This window comes from Ursus americanus, chromosome 20 (assembly GCF_024610735.1).
Source record: "Ursus americanus isolate L20-20 chromosome 20, mUrsAme1.1.p, whole genome shotgun sequence".
Taxonomy (NCBI): Eukaryota; Metazoa; Chordata; class Mammalia; order Carnivora; family Ursidae; genus Ursus; species Ursus americanus.
In genome coordinates, this window is record NC_142146.1 from 7,352,118 (window position 1) to 7,369,352 (window position 17,235).

Sequence of the window (17,235 nt, forward strand, 5' to 3'; positions counted from 1 at the left end):
CTAAAGTCTAAAACTACATTATCCACTACAGTGGCCACTAACTTAATGATGTATTTAGACGAATTAAATAAAATTAGAATTTCAATTCTTCTGTTGCATGTGTCACACACATTCAAGTGCTCAAAAGCCATAGGTGACCAGAGGCCAGCCTATGAGACAGAGCAGATATAGAACATTTACATCAGTACCGGAAATTATATTGCATGGTCCTCATCTACAAAGATTCCCCAGTCCCATCTCAGGTTTTAAAGTTTGTACCACTGGCAAAATCTTAGAAACAAAATGTATGTGTACAACTCTATAAGGACATATGGATGCACAAAGTAACCATGATATTCAGGACAGATGTCATATTCCCATACTGACTTCTACAAGGGTTCCACTGCAAGGAGCCTTTGGGAAGTACGCTACCGGAAGACTCCAACTCCCTAGCCCTTCCTGATAACTGGTCATCCTCCACTTGTCCGGTTTTTATCAGTTTCTTTTGCTTTTTTTGACTCCGTGCTTCCCTATAGTCTTTCAATATTCTTCTAGCATGACAAGGAAAAATTCATGGTCGATGGTCTGGAAAACTCAAAATTAATCAAATATACAATAAGCTTACCAAGGAGTACTGGGGACTGGGGGCTTCGCTGCAACCACTGTCATCACAAACTACCCAGTGAGCCAAAGGCAGGCTTGGAACGAGACACATTCCTCTTGAATGTGCTTTTCTTCCTAAGCGAGCATAACTGAATTCTAATAAGTAAAAAGGGAACCAGCTGCTTTTCTATTGAGTCTCTTCTCCTGGTTCTAAATCTGGGCCACAAATTTAGTTGGTGAAGGCAGAGAAAGAGGAAAGAAGAGAGAGACCCTGTCTCAGAAACTGAGCTGTTTTTAGGATTAGCAGATATTCAAAGATTGTATTACGCTCCCCCAGAAAAAAAAACTGAAAAAGATCAAAACTTTAAAAACTAAACAGAAACACATGACCTATGCTAAAGCCTATAACACTAGATATACCATACACACGTGCATATACAGTATTCTAAGGATTAAGGTTAGAATTAATTGCAAACAAAAAAATTAAATGTAAGCGAAAACCTGCAAACAAATCAGCCATTTTCTACCATTCACTGGTGGTCCTTTTTCGTTGTTACACTAAAACCTGAAAATTCATTGGTAAAAAAATCTGTTCAGTTAGTTTCAATTTCTCAAACAGTAGAACCCATCCTGAAGCTGAGATTACAGGCATAAACTCTCAGAAAGCACTTCATAGTGACTTATTAATTATACTACCTCACAGAAGAAATCACAAGTCCTTAACACCGGGTCTTTTAAAAACTAAATATATGTCACAGCTTTTTAAAAAATCCATGAAAGGGGCGCCTGGGTGGCACAGCGGTTAAGCGTCTGCCTTCGGCTCAGGGCGTGATCCCGGCGTTATGGGATCGAGCCCCACATCAGGCTCCTCCGCTATGAGCCTGCTTCTCCCTCTCCCATTCCCCCTGCTTGTGTTCCCTCTCTCACTGGCTGTCTCTCTCTCTGTCAAATAAATAAATAAAATCTTTAAAAAATAATAATAATAATAAATAAAAATAAAAAATCCATGAAAAACAGAGAACTCTGCAAATACACTTCTTTCCCCTCATTCCAGTGATCTCACGGAAATAACAGACGATATTTTTTTTTAAAGAAATTATATTTAGTTTTTATTTGGTAAGTCTTCTGAAGAAACATGGATTTTGAACTAATGTAGAATTATTTTATGATTATAATATTACAATTTCAGAAGTTATTCACAGATTTTGAAGAATAAAAGATACACTCTTAGATTATTTTGGTTTTTTGGGGGTGTTTTTTAATTTTATAATAATTTTTATTATGTTGCGTTAGTCACCATACAGTATACAGACAATATTTTAAATAAGTAAATGAAAAGGAAAGCATAGATGGGGCAATGAAGGGGGCAGGGACATTAAATGAAAAGCAGCTTCTCCCCCTTGTGAAACTTTGCTGACCCTGGCAGTTGGGATGATCCCCACCTGTCCAACTGCCTCCCACTCCAACACATACACCCAACGGGCTGCCTTCAACTTGCCACCTACTTACCCACTCCGGGGGCGGGGGAGTGTTTCTGGGGAAACGCATCCAAATATCTTCAGTAAACACACTAACCGTCTATTACGTATTAATCAGTTCAGTCCTTCATTCATGCACCCAAACTATCCGCAGATCAGAAAATAATTAAAGAAAAGCAACAGCACAAAAGAGAAACAAGAAAATGAATCTACTCGCCCCAAAAGAAGCAAATGATTCAGAGAAGAGAGGAGGACCTTCTTTTAGAAAAAAAAAATACTCAGTATTCTTAAATGCCATTCAAGAAGAAGTGGCAGATATAAAACAAGAAAAAGCTGCCATAGATTAGAAAAAATCAGAGAACAAGAGTTCTTAGAAATTAAAACCGAATTCCCAAATTAAAAAATGCAATGGACCAGCTGAATTACAAAAGGAAAAGCTATAGACCAAGTTAAACGTCTGGGAAGAAAAAGTACCTAGAGAACAGTAGGGAAAAGTAGAGAGACATGTTATAAATTCAGGAAGCTCAGCTATTTAATATTTACAATAAAGAGACATCGGAAGGGGAAAAAAACGATAGAAGATAAATTTCCTGAGCTAAATAAGTTAGATTGAGAGGGGCCAACAAGAGTCAATCGAGAATGTATAAAGACCCACACCTAGAAACTTCCCAGGGACATTTCAAAGCTGGAAAGACAGAGAAAATCCTAGAAGGGAAAATAAATGAGACAGACATCAGACTTCTAATCAGTAGCAAATGGAGGTTAGAATACAATGATACAATTTCCTCAAAGTTGTGAGGAACGAGGTTTAACAGCATATTTCATAAATCTAAGATGCCGTGCATTGTCCAACACACCAGAAACGGCGCATAGACCTGACCTGTCACCGATGGTGAAACACATTCTAATTTTAAAGATGTTAAAATGTGGGGAGAAATTGCAATCAATGAAATACAATGTCTATATTCAAAAATACAATGCCTATATTCAACCACTATAAGGACAACATAAAGACATTATCAAAAACTCCAAAAGTCCATGCATTCTCTAGGAAAAACTTACTTGAGTAGGTATGCTAACAGATCAAGAAAGAAATCTAAACAGACAATATGAGCCACAAAGTCATATGTGAGTGCAAGGGACTGAAGTCTGAATAAAAAGTCTAAATAAGGACCAAACAGTATATACGTGTACATATATATATATATACACATACGGTTCATTAAACTAAGATGCTTACATGGTCTCACATTGAAAGAGCAAAGTTTTCAGGATGTCTGGTGGTTCTTTTCTATGGGTTCTGCTATGCTACCAGTTGCAGAACGTAATTTACATAACTATTTACATAATCATACTACCACCATGTAAATGCCACTTACCGGTTTTTCATTTCTACAATTCATCTATGGATGAAACCCAGAACACTTAAGAGCTTAGGAACAGAATGCAAACAACACAAATGACATTACTGGGCAAAATTCAACAACTGGAGCTAACTTGTATTTCATTCTCAACAGCAGCCAGTCAATAGATGCTGTCCCAAACTGATAAACCATATCTATTGCAGAGATATGAACATATTTTAAATTGTTGGTTGTATTTGCTCCTGAGGAGTAGGCTTGATTTTTGTTAGCCCCTGTTCTGTATGACTTTTTTCCTTTTTTCACTGTGTGCATGCATGGGGGGAAAAAAATCACCCAAACTGCCCCAAGGTGGACCTGGCAAAGTTATAGGGATGTCATAGATACTATCTTTTAAAGAAGAGTTGTCTCTGTCTTTCAAAAAAAAGCAAACAAGTTTTCCGAAGACTGGGGTCTCACTTCCATCTTCATATATGAAAAAAAGTATAAACTGATTTGTATCTAATGTCACAGGACGCGTTTTACCACCCCCCTTCAAAAAAAGTTACTTCACTAGAAGCTGTACCTGATAGGTCCTTAGAACACGCGGCCAGCTTTGCCAAGTGACTGTTGATTTTCTCAATGGCTTTGAAGTTCTTATTCCTCTTCAGGACATCCATGGCAGACCGGGACTGTCGATCCAGCAGGGTAGGGTCTGCCCCAAAGCGCAAGAGCATCTGCACATCCTCTGTCTGTCCTAGAGCGGGCCAAAAGGAGAGAGGGGGGCTGTCATGGTTCCTTCCATAAGGCGACGTCCCCATGAGTGCTCTTCCTTCCAGTTCCCTGCCCAAGCAGCCTGGGGCAAGGGGACCTGTGTCCCTCTGATCATAGAATCTAAACTGCTGGCCTTGGGCAATCCACCCAACTCCCTGAAGCAAGGAGTCCTGTGTGGAGTGGGTAGGACAATAGCTTTGAAGAGGTTCAGAAGTGAGCTCCTCTCTACCTTTCTCCCCTCTCCCTGGCAACAAGCAAGGAGAGGGGGAATCTGGTTACTAGGCAACAGTTACAGCTGTAAGGATAACAGCAAGCTGTGACTTCAGATTTCTTTATTCCCTTGAGAGGAAACAGAATATTCTTCCAGAAAAAAAAAGAAGAAGAAGAAGAAGAAGCCTGTCTGGCAATGGGAGAAGAAAGTGGCAATTGCTTTTGCATCAGGGTCTTTTTATTGTCACTGTTTCCAGTCTCCCAGCCCCAACCCTCTGGCTGCCGGCTCCATTTGCTGCTTTGACATATCTATTTGCCAAGCATCAATGTGTCTCTGTGATCACAGATGCAACAGTTTTCCCAATGAAACAGGTATATCTCTGGGGGTACAAAGAATGACGTGGGCATAGAGAGTTCAGCAAAGCAATGCCTGATCCCCAACTTCCATACCCATACTTTCCTTAAATCCATCACCTGGACAAGGCACCTGTACTCCAGGTATCGTCCCATTCACAGTGCTCTTCTTTCCCATCTCCCCAGTCACAACTGCCCTTCTCCCATTTACCAAAATGAGACAAAATTAAAAAGTCAAACTTTTTACCCATGGAGTATCTCACTGAGGCAGGCAGAATTCTAAGACAGTCCCCAAGATTCCCAACCCCTGGTGCACACACACCTTCTCCCCCAGTTACTCAATCAAATACGAATCTAAATGTGATGAGACTTTGCAAATGTAGTCAAGGTCCCAAAGCAGTTGACCTTAAGATAGGGTGATTACCCTGACCTAATCACATGAACCATAAAGGTCAAAGGTCTACAGGTCAGGAAGACGGCAAAAATTTAAATAGGAGAGGGAATTGATGCATAAAAAAGTCTCCCTTGCTGGCTTTGAAAAGAGAAGGGGCCACATGACAAGGAATGCGAGTGCCCTGTAGAAGCTGAGAGCAGCCTCCAGCTGACAAGCAGCAAGGAAACAAGGACCTCATTCCTACAACCAGAGGAAACTAGATTCTGCCACAACCACATGAACTTGAAAGAAGGCCCACAACTTCACATGAGAACATGGCTTCTGTCAGTACCTTGATTCCTCAATTTCATAAAAACCATCTATGAAAAGCCTACAGCAAATATCATTCTCAATGGGGAAAAGCTGGAAGCCTTTCCCTTAAGATCAGGAATACGACAAGGATGCCCACTATCGCCGTTATTATTCAACATAGTACTAGAAGTCCTTGCAACAGCAATCAGACAACAAAAAGGGAAAAAAAGGTATCCAAATTGGCAAAGAAGAAGTCAAATTGTCTCTCTTTGCAGATGACATGATATGCTATATGGAAAACCCAAAAGAATCCACTCCCAAACTATTAGAAGTTATAGAGCAATTCAGTAATGTGGCGGGATACAAAATCAATGCTCAGAAATCAGTTGCATTTCTATACACGAGCAATGAGACTGAAGAAAGAGAAATTAGGGAATCCATTCCATTTACAATAGCACCAAAAATCATACATTATCTCGGAATTAACTTAACCAGAGACGTAAAGGATCTATATTCTAGAAACTACAAATCACTCTTGAAAGACATTGAAAAAGACACAAGAAGATGGAAAAATATTCCTTGCTCATGGATCAGAAGAATTAACATAGTTAAAATGTCTATGCTACCCAGAGCAATCTACACTTACAATGCCATCCCGATCAAAATACCAATGACATTTTTCAAAGAACTGGAACAAACAGCCCTTAAATTTGTGTGGAACCAGAAAAGGCCCCATATCACCAAGGAATTGTTGAAAAGGAAAAACAAAGCTGGGGGCATCACATTGCCGGATTTCGAGCTGTACTACAAAGCTGTGATCACAAAGATAGCATGGTACTGGCACAAAAACAGACACATAGACCAATGGAACAGAAGAGAACCCAGAAATGGACCCTTGGCTCATTGGGCAACTAATCTTTGACAAAGCAGGAAAAAACAACCAGTGGAAAAAAAGACAGTCTCTTCAATAAATGGTGCTGGAAAAATTGGACAGCTACATGCAAAAGAATGAAACTTGACCATTCTCTCACACCATACACAATGATTTCAGCCTCGGGAGACACTGAGTGGAAAACTGAGTCACAGCATTTCAGACTACTGACCAACAGAGAACTGTGAGCTGGTAAATGGGTGTGGTTTTGAGCCACTAAGTCGATGGTGATTTGTTACAGAGCACAGAGAACTAACTACTAATTACTGTCTTGCCCCAAAGGAAGTGAAAATTCCTGACTTTCAGAGTATCAACTGAAGGGAAAATTTGGTGCCTGCCAAGCCCCTTTTAAAAGGCACTTACAGGGGTGCCTTGGTGGCTCAGTCAGTTAAGCGTCCGACTCTTGATTTCAGCTCTAGTCATGATCTCGGGGTCCTGGGATCAAGCCCCGTATTGGGCTCCAGGCTCAGCAGGGAGTCTGCTTCTCCCTCTCTCTCTGCCCCTCCTCCTACTTGCATGCTCTCTCTCTCTCTTTTCAAATAAACAAAGCTTTAAAAAGTAAATAAATAGATAAAACAAAAAAATAAAAGGTACCACAATCTACCCTTCTCTTACTGCCCTCCAAAGTTATCATTTTCATCTTTAATAATTAACTACAGAAGATTTTAATATATTTCTGTTGCTTTGATATAGGTAGTAATAATTTTGCAAGATAAGGAAGCAAAATTTGAAGACATACTAGACTGTTTTTTAATTGACCAGCATCCATAGTCCTTTTCCTGATAACAACACCTCAGTTTTTCTTTGAGAAAGCACCTTTTCCCCCCGTTTTCAGCCTACCTGATTTGATGGAGTAAACACATTCAGTCACCATGACATCCTCCACCACTGCTCCAGCCCGAGCTCCGGGGATAAACATCTGACCAGAACCTGACCAATCAATCATTCCATCCTCGGGCTCTGCCCCAGCCCCAGATCCAATGGTGAACACCTGACCAGGATCTGGCCAATCAGATCATTCCATCCTTCTGGCTCTACTGATTGGTTCATGGAAAGCATGTGACCAAAGTCCAGTCACCGAGACTCACTCCGAGGACTTTAACTGAAGTACTGAGTAGAGATAGCCTCTTTGGCTGAGACTGACAAATAGGCATAATATAAACTAATATCAGGTGGCTTCAACTGAAGGAGAGCCTGCCCTACAATGAACCTAATGCAGAAGAAAGCAGAGCTGGGAGCCAGGGCAGATTCTTGAAGACACCTCTGGAACACCTGGAGCAAACTCTGGACAATCAAGTCACATGAGCCATCAAATTCCCGTTCTTGCCTAAACCAGTTTGAGTGTCTGTAGCTTATAACCAAGTCAGATGCAACTACTGATCTGGCCTCACGTTCCAGAAGGTGATCATTTCTAGGTTTTGAGTCCTGCTGCTGGGCTCTGGTAATTCCCTGAGACTTAACCCCTGGGCCTCCCAAACCACATGGACCCGGAGCCAGGAGGACCATCATAACAACCTCTACCCGCCAAAGTGCCACCAGAACTGATGATTTCAGAGGCTCTGTGATGCTGCTATTATTTTAAATGGTGGATTTGGAATTCAGGCCACATTAAAGTATCTGGAGAGCTCTTGACTCTCCACTTATCAGAAAAGTATTCAAGATGGAGATAATCTCATACACTGTTGGGGCAACCTTCCTGGGGTTCAAGTTAACAATAGCTTTCAAAAGCCAAATACATCCCAATATGCTAGCATCCTAAAACTGCACATATGTTTTTACTTATACATTATAGAATATTTGTGGGAAAAAAATCATAAGATATTGGTAACACTGGTTCTGAGGTTAAAGGACAGAGGCTCTCAATGTATACTTTTTGTATCTTTTGATTTGTGAATGTAATCTATTTAAATTTTAAATAAAATGAGTTTATCCAAATAAATAAAATGAATAATTGTTTGAACAAACAATCTCTCAACTAGGAAATAATCCTCCAGGGACGCCTGGGTGGCTCAGTCAGTTAATTGCTTACCTTCGGCTCAGGTCATGATCCTAGGGTCCTGGGATCGAGCCCCATGTCCAGCTCCCTGCTCAGCAGAGAGTCTGCTTCTCCTTCTCACTCTCCTCCTCCACCCTGCTCATGTTCTCTCACTGTCTCTCTCAAATAAATAAATAAATAATCTTTAAAAAAAAAAGGAAATAATCCTACAGGTACATTCCCACCAGTACACAAAGATGTACATAGGAAAATATTCTCTGAGCATTGTTTTTGGTAGCAAAATAACTGAAAACCATTTAATCATCCATCAGTGCAGTATAGTCATATCAGAGAATACTGTGAGCCATTTAAAAAAAAATGAAATAGTTATGCAGGTACTATTAGGGAAAGATGGCCAAGATTATTGTTTAGGGAAAAAGCAAGTTGCATAGTATGTACACATTCATATTTAAAAGAGGAAAAGAAAAATTGTCAAGACTCACAAAAAAATGCTTGGTAGACTTTGTGAAAGAGAATTTACTTTTTATCACACATCTTTTTAAAGTGTTTGAATTCTTTTATTTTTTTACCAAGAGCATGCCTTTCAATTTCTTTTGACTTTTTTGCCTTTAAAATTTTTTTGATTGAACATACCATAAAATTCACCCTTTTATTTTTTTTAAGATTTTATTTATTTATTTGACAGAGAGACAGCCAGCGAGAGAGGGAACACAAGCAGGGGGAGTGGGAGAGGAAGAAGCAGGCTCCCAGCAGAGGAGCCTGATGTGGGACTCGATCCCAGAACACCGGGATCACTCCCTGAGCCGAAGGCAGATGCTTAACGACTGCGCTACCCAGGCGCCCCAAAATTCACCCTTTTAAAGTGTATAATTTAGTGGGTTTCAGTATATTTATGAAGTTGTGTAATCATCACCGCTATCCAATTCCAGGACATTTCATCACCCCAAAAAGAAACCTTATATGCATTGGCAGTCACTCCACATTTCCTCTTGCCCCACCCCCAGGGCAACCAGTAATCTGGTTCTGTCTCTAGGGAATTCCTTATGCAGGACATTTCATATAAATGAGATCATGCAATATGTGACCTTTTGTGTCTGGTTTCTTTCACTCAGCATAACGTTTCAATGTGCATGTATGTTGTAGCGTGTGTCAGTATTTTGTTCTTTTTTATGGCTGAATAATATTGCATTGTCTGTATGTACCACATTTTGTTTGTCCATTCAGCAGTTGGAGATTTGGGTTGTCTGCACGATTTTGGTTGTTATGAGTAATACTGCTAAGAGCATTCATGTACAAGTTTTTGTTTGAATATGTTTTCATTTCTGTGAGGCATATACCTAGGAGTAACATTGCTGAATCATATGGTAACTATTTGAGTAACTGCCAGACTTTTTTCCAAAGCAGATGCACCATTTTTCATTCCCACCAGCAATGGGTCCCAAAATTTCCACATCCTTGTCAATACTTGTTGCTGTCCATCTTTTTTTATTTCAACCATCTTGGTGCGGAGTATACTTCCAATTTTTAAACTAGTTCTTGAAAGGTGATTCGAAGAAGTCTATATGAAGGGGTTCCTGGATGGCTCAGTCGGTTAAGCATCTGCCTTTGACTTACATCATGATTCCAGGGTCCTGGGATAGAGCCCTGCATGGGCTGCCTGCTCAGAGGAGAGTCTGCTTCTCCCTCTCCCTCTGCCTGCCGCCCTCTCTGCTTGTGCTCTCTCTCTCTCTCTCTCTCTGTCAAATAAATGAATAAAATCTTAAAAGAGAGAGAGAGAGAGACAAGCCTATGTGAACAATGAAACCAGTAGAACAGAACAGAAAGTCCAGAATTAGTGGCATCTCAAATTGCCGAGGTCATGAGAACACTTCTAAACAAATGATGCTGAGACAAATAGGTAGTCATCTGGAAAATGATAAAACTAGATCCTTACATGAAACTCCAATGGATCAAGGATCTAACATTAAAAAGAAAACTATATAGGCACCAGGAAAAAGATATAACTCTTTTTTTTTTGATGTGGTGTTCCATGATTCATTATTTGCGTATAACACCCAGTGCACCATGCGATATGTGCCCTCCTCAATATCCATCACCGGCCTATCCCAATCCCCCAACCCCCCTCCCCTCTGAAGCCCTCAGTTTGTTTCCCAGAGTCCATAGTCTCTCATGGTTCATTCCCCCTTCTGTTTACCCCCCCCCTTCATTCTTCCCTTCCTTCTCCTACCTATCTTCCTGCTATTCCTTATGTTCCATAAATGAATGAAACCATATGATAATTGTCTTCTCTGCTTGCCTTATTTCACTTAGCATAATCTCCTCCAGTCCCATCCATGTTGCTACAAATGTTGGTAATCATTCTTTCTGATGGCTGAGTAATATTCCATTGTATATATGGACCACATCTTCTTAATCCAATCATCTGTTGAAGGGCATCTCAGCACCTTCCACAATTTAGCTATTGTGGACAATGCTGCTATGAACTTTGGGGTGCATATGGCCCTTCTCTTCACTACGTCTGTATCTTTGGGGTAAATACCCAGTAGTGCAATTGCTGGATCATAGCGTAGCTCAATTTTTAACTTTTTAAGGGACCTCCACACTGTTTTCCAAAGTGGCTATACCAACTTGCATTCCCACCAACAGTGTAAGAGGGATCCTCTTTCTCCACATCCTCTCCAACATTTGTTGTTTCTTGCCTTGTCAATTTTTGCCATTCTAACTGGCGTAAGGTGGTATCTCAATGTGGTTTTGATCTGAATTTCCCTGATGGTTAATGATTTTGAACATTTTTTCATGTGTCTGTCAGCCATTTGTATGTCTTCATTGGAAAAGTGTCCGTTTATTATAAAAAAAATCCAAACTCACACAAAAATCAAGAAATGTAAATTAAAACAACCTTGAGATACCAATTCATACCTCTCAGACCAGAAGAAACTTAGAAATACAACAATAAAATTCTGTTGGTGAGACTGTGGGGAAAGAGGCACTCTCCTACATTATGGGTGGTTGTGCAAATTGGTACAATCCTTCTGGATGAAGATTTGACGATATCTAACAGAACTACATATGCATTCATGCATATGAATGAATATGGAGTGATTTCCAGGACACACTGTTAATGAAAAAAAAAGCCAGATGCCAAGCAGAATCTATATAATGGACCCTCCATGTAAAAAAAGGAGGTGTAAGAAAACACACATGTGTCTGCTCATTACTGCAAAAGGAATCCAGGAAGAATAAGCCTTTTAAAAAAAATAAACAGAAACCGATCATCTACAGGGGGGTGAATGGGAAAGGGGCAGAGAAAAGGGGGAAGTGGGAACTCAGAGGAGCCAAGGGATGAGGAAGAAGTGACACTTCTCTGAGTATATCTTTCTGCAAAGTTCAGACTCCCAGAACCATAGTAATGTTTCACACATGTGCCTTTTACATACCAAAATATAAACAAAACCGATCCAACCCTAAAATGGAATGCAAACACTGAAAAAATATACCTAAGTGTACTACAAATGAGCAAAATAACCATAGTAAATAGGGTGGGGAGGAAAAGAACTTAGTATCTGACTGGAGACAAAAAGAACTGAACACAAACAAACATAAAATGAACATAAAACAAACATCTAGTTAGTAGATGTGTTTCTCAAACGGACATGGTTTAGCAAGTCTGAAACTTATAAAACTGAACAAGTAAAATATATTATAGATGAGAGATGTTACAAATTTTAAAAGGCTAAATGACCATGGAATCAGTGGTATCAGTATAAACTTAAGGTTTTTAATACAAATACATGCAGATGGACACAGTAATACAAACACGTGTATCCATGGGTTAGTACACGAACACACATTTCCTACCTCTGTCTGCTAAGAAGGCCTAGAAATAATGGCACTCCAGTAACAATGATCACAGCCAGTGCCAGACCTTGTTTTCTACACCATTCTCTAACAAAAGGAACTGGGGATCCTTGGAGAAATGGTTGATTCCAGGGGGACACAGAAAATTCATGATGAGCCTGAAGCAATTTGTGGTGTCTGAAAGTAAGGAAGTTCTCAAAAAAGGATGGGGCTTGTCCAAGGAACACAGGAGCCAATCTGAAGAAAGGAGTACTTAATGGCCAAAGCTGGAATAATTTGAGCAACTACGGATTTTATCCCATAGAATAAATATCCTTGAGTCCATACAGATATACATACATACATACATACATACATACATACATACATACATACAGAAAAGGGACAGCTCTTCATTGCAGCAGAATTCCAAGTAATAAATGTAGAAAGAAAGAAGAAAATAAAAAATCAACATTAATCAAAGATCACAGTGATAGCTGATGCTGACAAGATCCACCGATGAATATAAAATTACTGTGCAAAAATTTGAAGAGAAGCAAGGTATTTGCACAGCCTCAAAGTATTTTCTGCAAGATATTTAACAACTACAAAGGAAAAGATGGTAACTTTACAATGAAGAAATCTCACGGATCCCACCTTAACCAACTAATCAAGGTTAACATCAAGGACATATTGACATGATAAACTCCTTGATATAATATGGAGAAGCCTATGAGCTCATTTCTGTCGCATTCTTACCAAAAATGCATAACTTTATTCTATCATGAGAAAAACATTTAACAAACTCAAACTGATAGACCATCTACAAAACAACTGACCAATACTCTTCAAAAGGGTCAAAGGCATGGAAAACTGAGGAACTGTCAAAGACTGGAGGAGACTAAGCAGCCCTGACAAGCAAGTGCACTGTAGGTCTCTGAACAGAAAAAGGACATTAATGAAAACAAGGGTGAAATTCACATGAGGTCTGTGTATTAGTTGATAGCATTCTGTCAATGTTAACTTTTTGATTTTAATAACTACACCCTGACCTATAACATGCTAAGATTAAGGGAAGCTGGGTGAGGATATACAGAAACTCTTGAACTATTTTTACATCTTTTCTGTATGTCTAAAATTAGCTCAAATTGAAGATTTAAAAAAAAAGGTGAGCTTCCCTGAGGAAAGAGAGGAAGAAGACGTGGGTAGTAAGAGAGAGGTGGAATTAAAAGGAGAAGTGGCCTATAAGAGTCATGAAGGCTCGTTTGGCAGCAGCCGGGACGGGGAGTGGGGGCAGCGCATGTTACACCTACATGAAGAAAGGGCCGTCTCTTGACTTCACATGTTTATTCTCCCATGTTTCAGAAAGTCGGGAAGGTTTCAGCTTTTGCAAGAAATAGTATGAGGTTGTGCTGTCCAATATGGCAGCCATGAGGCACAGAGATGGCTACCAAGCACTTCAGATGTGGCTAGTCCACACGGAGATGTGCCAGCAGAGCAAAACACATGCTGGACTTCAAAGACTTTGCACAAAACCAGAACACAGAATGTAAAAGGTCTCCATACTTTTTATACTAATTACACAAGCTAATGACAATATGTTAGATAGATGGGTTAAATAAAATATATTACTAAAATTAATTTTACCTATTTTGCTTTACTTTTTCATAGACCTACCAGAAAATTTAAAATTTTGCACATGGCTCTCATCATGCTTGTACTGGAAAGCACTCATTTCAGTCCCAGGAAATGGAATGCTTGTCAAGTTATTGAGACATACAGTTGGAATCCAAGGCTCTGTGTGCATATAAAATACCCAAACACTGCTCAAACCACCTGGATTTCAAGAGACTTGGAGTTGTGTTTCTTTGCAAACCCAAAGAGTCTTGTCTGGAAATACTTTTTCTTGGGCATTTTTGGGCTGGGGATGTGTAAGGAGAGCACAGTGATTGGAGGCACAGACTTTAACCGTAAATTACCAGACTAATTATCATTAGCGCAGAGGTGAGCTGGACCCAGCTCACACCAGTCCACGAGGGCCAACTGTCGAATGTCCAGAAATGCTATAAGATGGTTGATAAACACAGCCATTACTAACAACTTACTTAATTTAAACTTACAATAAATAAATCACGTTAAAGACAAAACTCATCACTTCCTAATTATTTTGCTACACTTCAGTATAATCTATGATGAGGTTTCTTTACATCTATCTTAACATGGATCTGTGTGGTAAAAATACAATATAATGGTATGCTACTGCACATGTCCCAGCCCCATGTTCAATGACATCATGTTAATAACTAGAAATCAATCATGGTGGAAGTATTTACAAAAAGGAAATTGGCAAACACCACAATTCGGGACTTTTCTTTTTGAAGACCCAGTTGTCAAACACTTGCCAGGATACCACTGTCTCTCAGAGGGTACTAAAATTCAAGGGACACCAAAAAGACAGACAGTAACAAGTGTTGGCAAGGATTTAGAGAAATTAGAACCTTTGTGCATTGCTGGTGGGAGTATAAAATGGTGCAACCACTTTGGAAAACAAGCTGGCAGTTCCTCAAGACATTAAATATAGAGTCACCATGTGATCCAGCAATACCACTCCTAGGTATCTACCTAAGAAAATGAAAATATATTCCAAAAACAAAGGCATATATGCAAAAGTTCACAGCAGCATTATTCATAGTAGCTGAACAAATGACCATCCACTGATGAATGGATAAATAAGATGTGGTTCATCCATACAATGGGATATTATTTGGTAACAATAAGGAATGAAGTACTGATGCACGCTGCAACAAGGATGAATCTTAAAAGCATGCTCAGTGAAAGAAGCCAGTCACAAGACTGTATGAGTCCATTTATACGAAATGTCCAGAACAGGCAAGTCCACAGCCACAGAAAGTAGATTAGTGGTTGCTTAGGGCTGGAGAGGGAGGGGGAAATAGGGAGTGACTGCTAATGGAAACGAGGGTTCGTTTGAAAAAGATGATGAAAATGTTTTAAAATTGATTGTGATAATGGTTGCAATACTCTGTGAATGTACTAAAAACATGGAATTGGACACTTTAAACAGGTGAATTATATGGTATATGAATTATATTTCAATAAAGCTCAAAACAGCCTCTGTAGCACACCTTTTCTCCATTTGCCCAGATGTGGTTTCTGGGACCCAGTCCAGTGGAGAATGACATTAGAGAAATACACCTCACTGTGCTCCTCCGGGACAAGCTAAGGACACAAAACTGTAAGTTCCCAGGCCAGGGGTCCCCAACCAGATGCTTCCGGGCTCTGTCTAGTCCTCAGGCATGTTTAATCTTGAGTGGACATTTTATAATCATGAGTTGTCTTATTTTTAAAAAAAATCCCTCTTTCCAACGTCTCCTGCCTTCAGAAGATGGCGGGAAGGCCTGGTTCCCATGATCAGCAGGAGGCTGTGGCCACAGCAAGCCAAACTCCCCAGCCCCCCACCCCCTCTGTCAGCTCCCTCCCACTGGGGCTGGGAGTCCCTTACCATTCATCATCACAGCTACCCTAGCGTTTTTATAGAACAAAATGTGCTGTCTCCACGGGTTTCCAGAAAGGCAAGAGGCATCAGAGAGCCTGGTGGGTGGGAGCACACACAGCCTTCCTATTTCACAGGCTAACAAGGTATGTCTGTATCAGTGAACCAGTTTGTCCTTGCCTGCGCCAGCCTCACTCTTCCTCGTGGCCTGTCTGGCCCTGGCGAGTATGGAGGATGAAATCCCTGTGTTAGATTCACAGTGGCCAAGAAGCAGGACCACATCGGTGGTCTGGTTCACAGTGTATCTCCAGTAACTAGTGCAGATTTGGCACAAAATAAAGCACTTAGTAACTATGTGATGAGGGAGGGAACAAGTACAGCCAGGAGCCCCTGTCCTTGAGACACTCAATCCCACGGAGCCCCTGAAGCTGCAAGAGCATGTGGGACCCAGCCATTCTTCCCTCTCTCACCCCCCGTCCTTCCTGCATTCAGCCTGCCCTTCCAGTCATGCTTAATTCCAGGTGAGGTTTAGCCTGAGCCTGTCCCAGGATGGATGGGTAATAGGTGTGGTCGGTTGAGTGGGCTCTCTAATGCCTGAGGTCAGTCAGCCCACAGCGCACCCCCCAGCCTAGTGCTGCTACTTACGCTTAATGAGGTATCCTGGGTAGGGGGCCGAGGCGACGACGTGGAGGACAGTGCAGCCATCCTCATCCTTCTGGTTGATGCGGCCTTTCCACTCGGGCTTGTGGTCCATTAACCACCTAAAAAGATGGTTTTCCTCTGAAGAGAATTAAAATGTGTGACTGATGTTATTTTCTATACACAGAAAATCAATAGAACACATCGGTGTGTAGCACCCTGAGGGAACCAAATGGGGAATCCCGCACACATTTGGCACTCACTACAAATAGGTCCAGGAGACACAGCGCTTGTGAATTAAAAGGATTGGTTATAGAAAGTTATTCATAGGGGCACCTGAGTGGCTCAGTCAGTTGGGCGATTGCCTTTGGCTCAGGTCATGATCCTGGAGTCCTGGGATCAAGTCCCACATGGGGCTCCCTACTCAGTGGGGAGTCTGTTTCTCCCCCGACCCTACCCCCCCATGCTCTCTCTCTCACTCTCTCTCAAATAAATAAAATTTTTCTAAAAAAGAGAGAAAGTTACTCATAATGAACTTCAGTCAGGCTCCCTAGAAGCAGAGCCTGAGACAAGGATTCCTATACATGTGAGTTGTTGACAGGGAGCTCAGGAAAAAGAGAGAGGGAAGCAGGATAGGGCAGGGGAAGGAGGCAAGCAGAGATGTGGTCTCAGCTGAGCGGCCTCAGCCGAATCCCACAGGAAGCATAAACCGCACCACAGTGTTGACCCATCATGAGGCAGGGGCTAACCTTTTGTACTGCATGTCAGTCAGTCAAGAGCTACAAAACACCTCTAGAGAGGGGGTGAGGATGAGGGAGAACCTCTGTAGGAAGTGGTGCTAATTGGCAAAAAGCAGCGCTCTGGGGGAAGGAGGCAGCTGTGGAGCAGCACGTGGGGA

The 17,235-nt window shown here is 41.0% G+C and overlaps 1 protein-coding gene across 2 annotated transcripts in view; it reads right to left on the reverse strand.

The window, feature by feature from the left end:
* TRANK1 (tetratricopeptide repeat and ankyrin repeat containing 1) overlaps positions 1-17,235 on the reverse strand; it is a 97,882-nt gene that overhangs the window by 45,862 nt on the left and 34,785 nt on the right. For both annotated transcript variants that reach the window (XM_087870080.1, XM_045798274.2), the window contains 2 exons: positions 16,344-16,478; positions 3,987-4,157 (listed from right to left, as the gene is read on the reverse strand). In XM_087870080.1, coding sequence (XP_087726206.1) covers positions 3,987-4,157; positions 16,344-16,478 — 306 coding nt within the window. The remainder of the gene's footprint in view (positions 1-3,986; positions 4,158-16,343; positions 16,479-17,235) is intronic.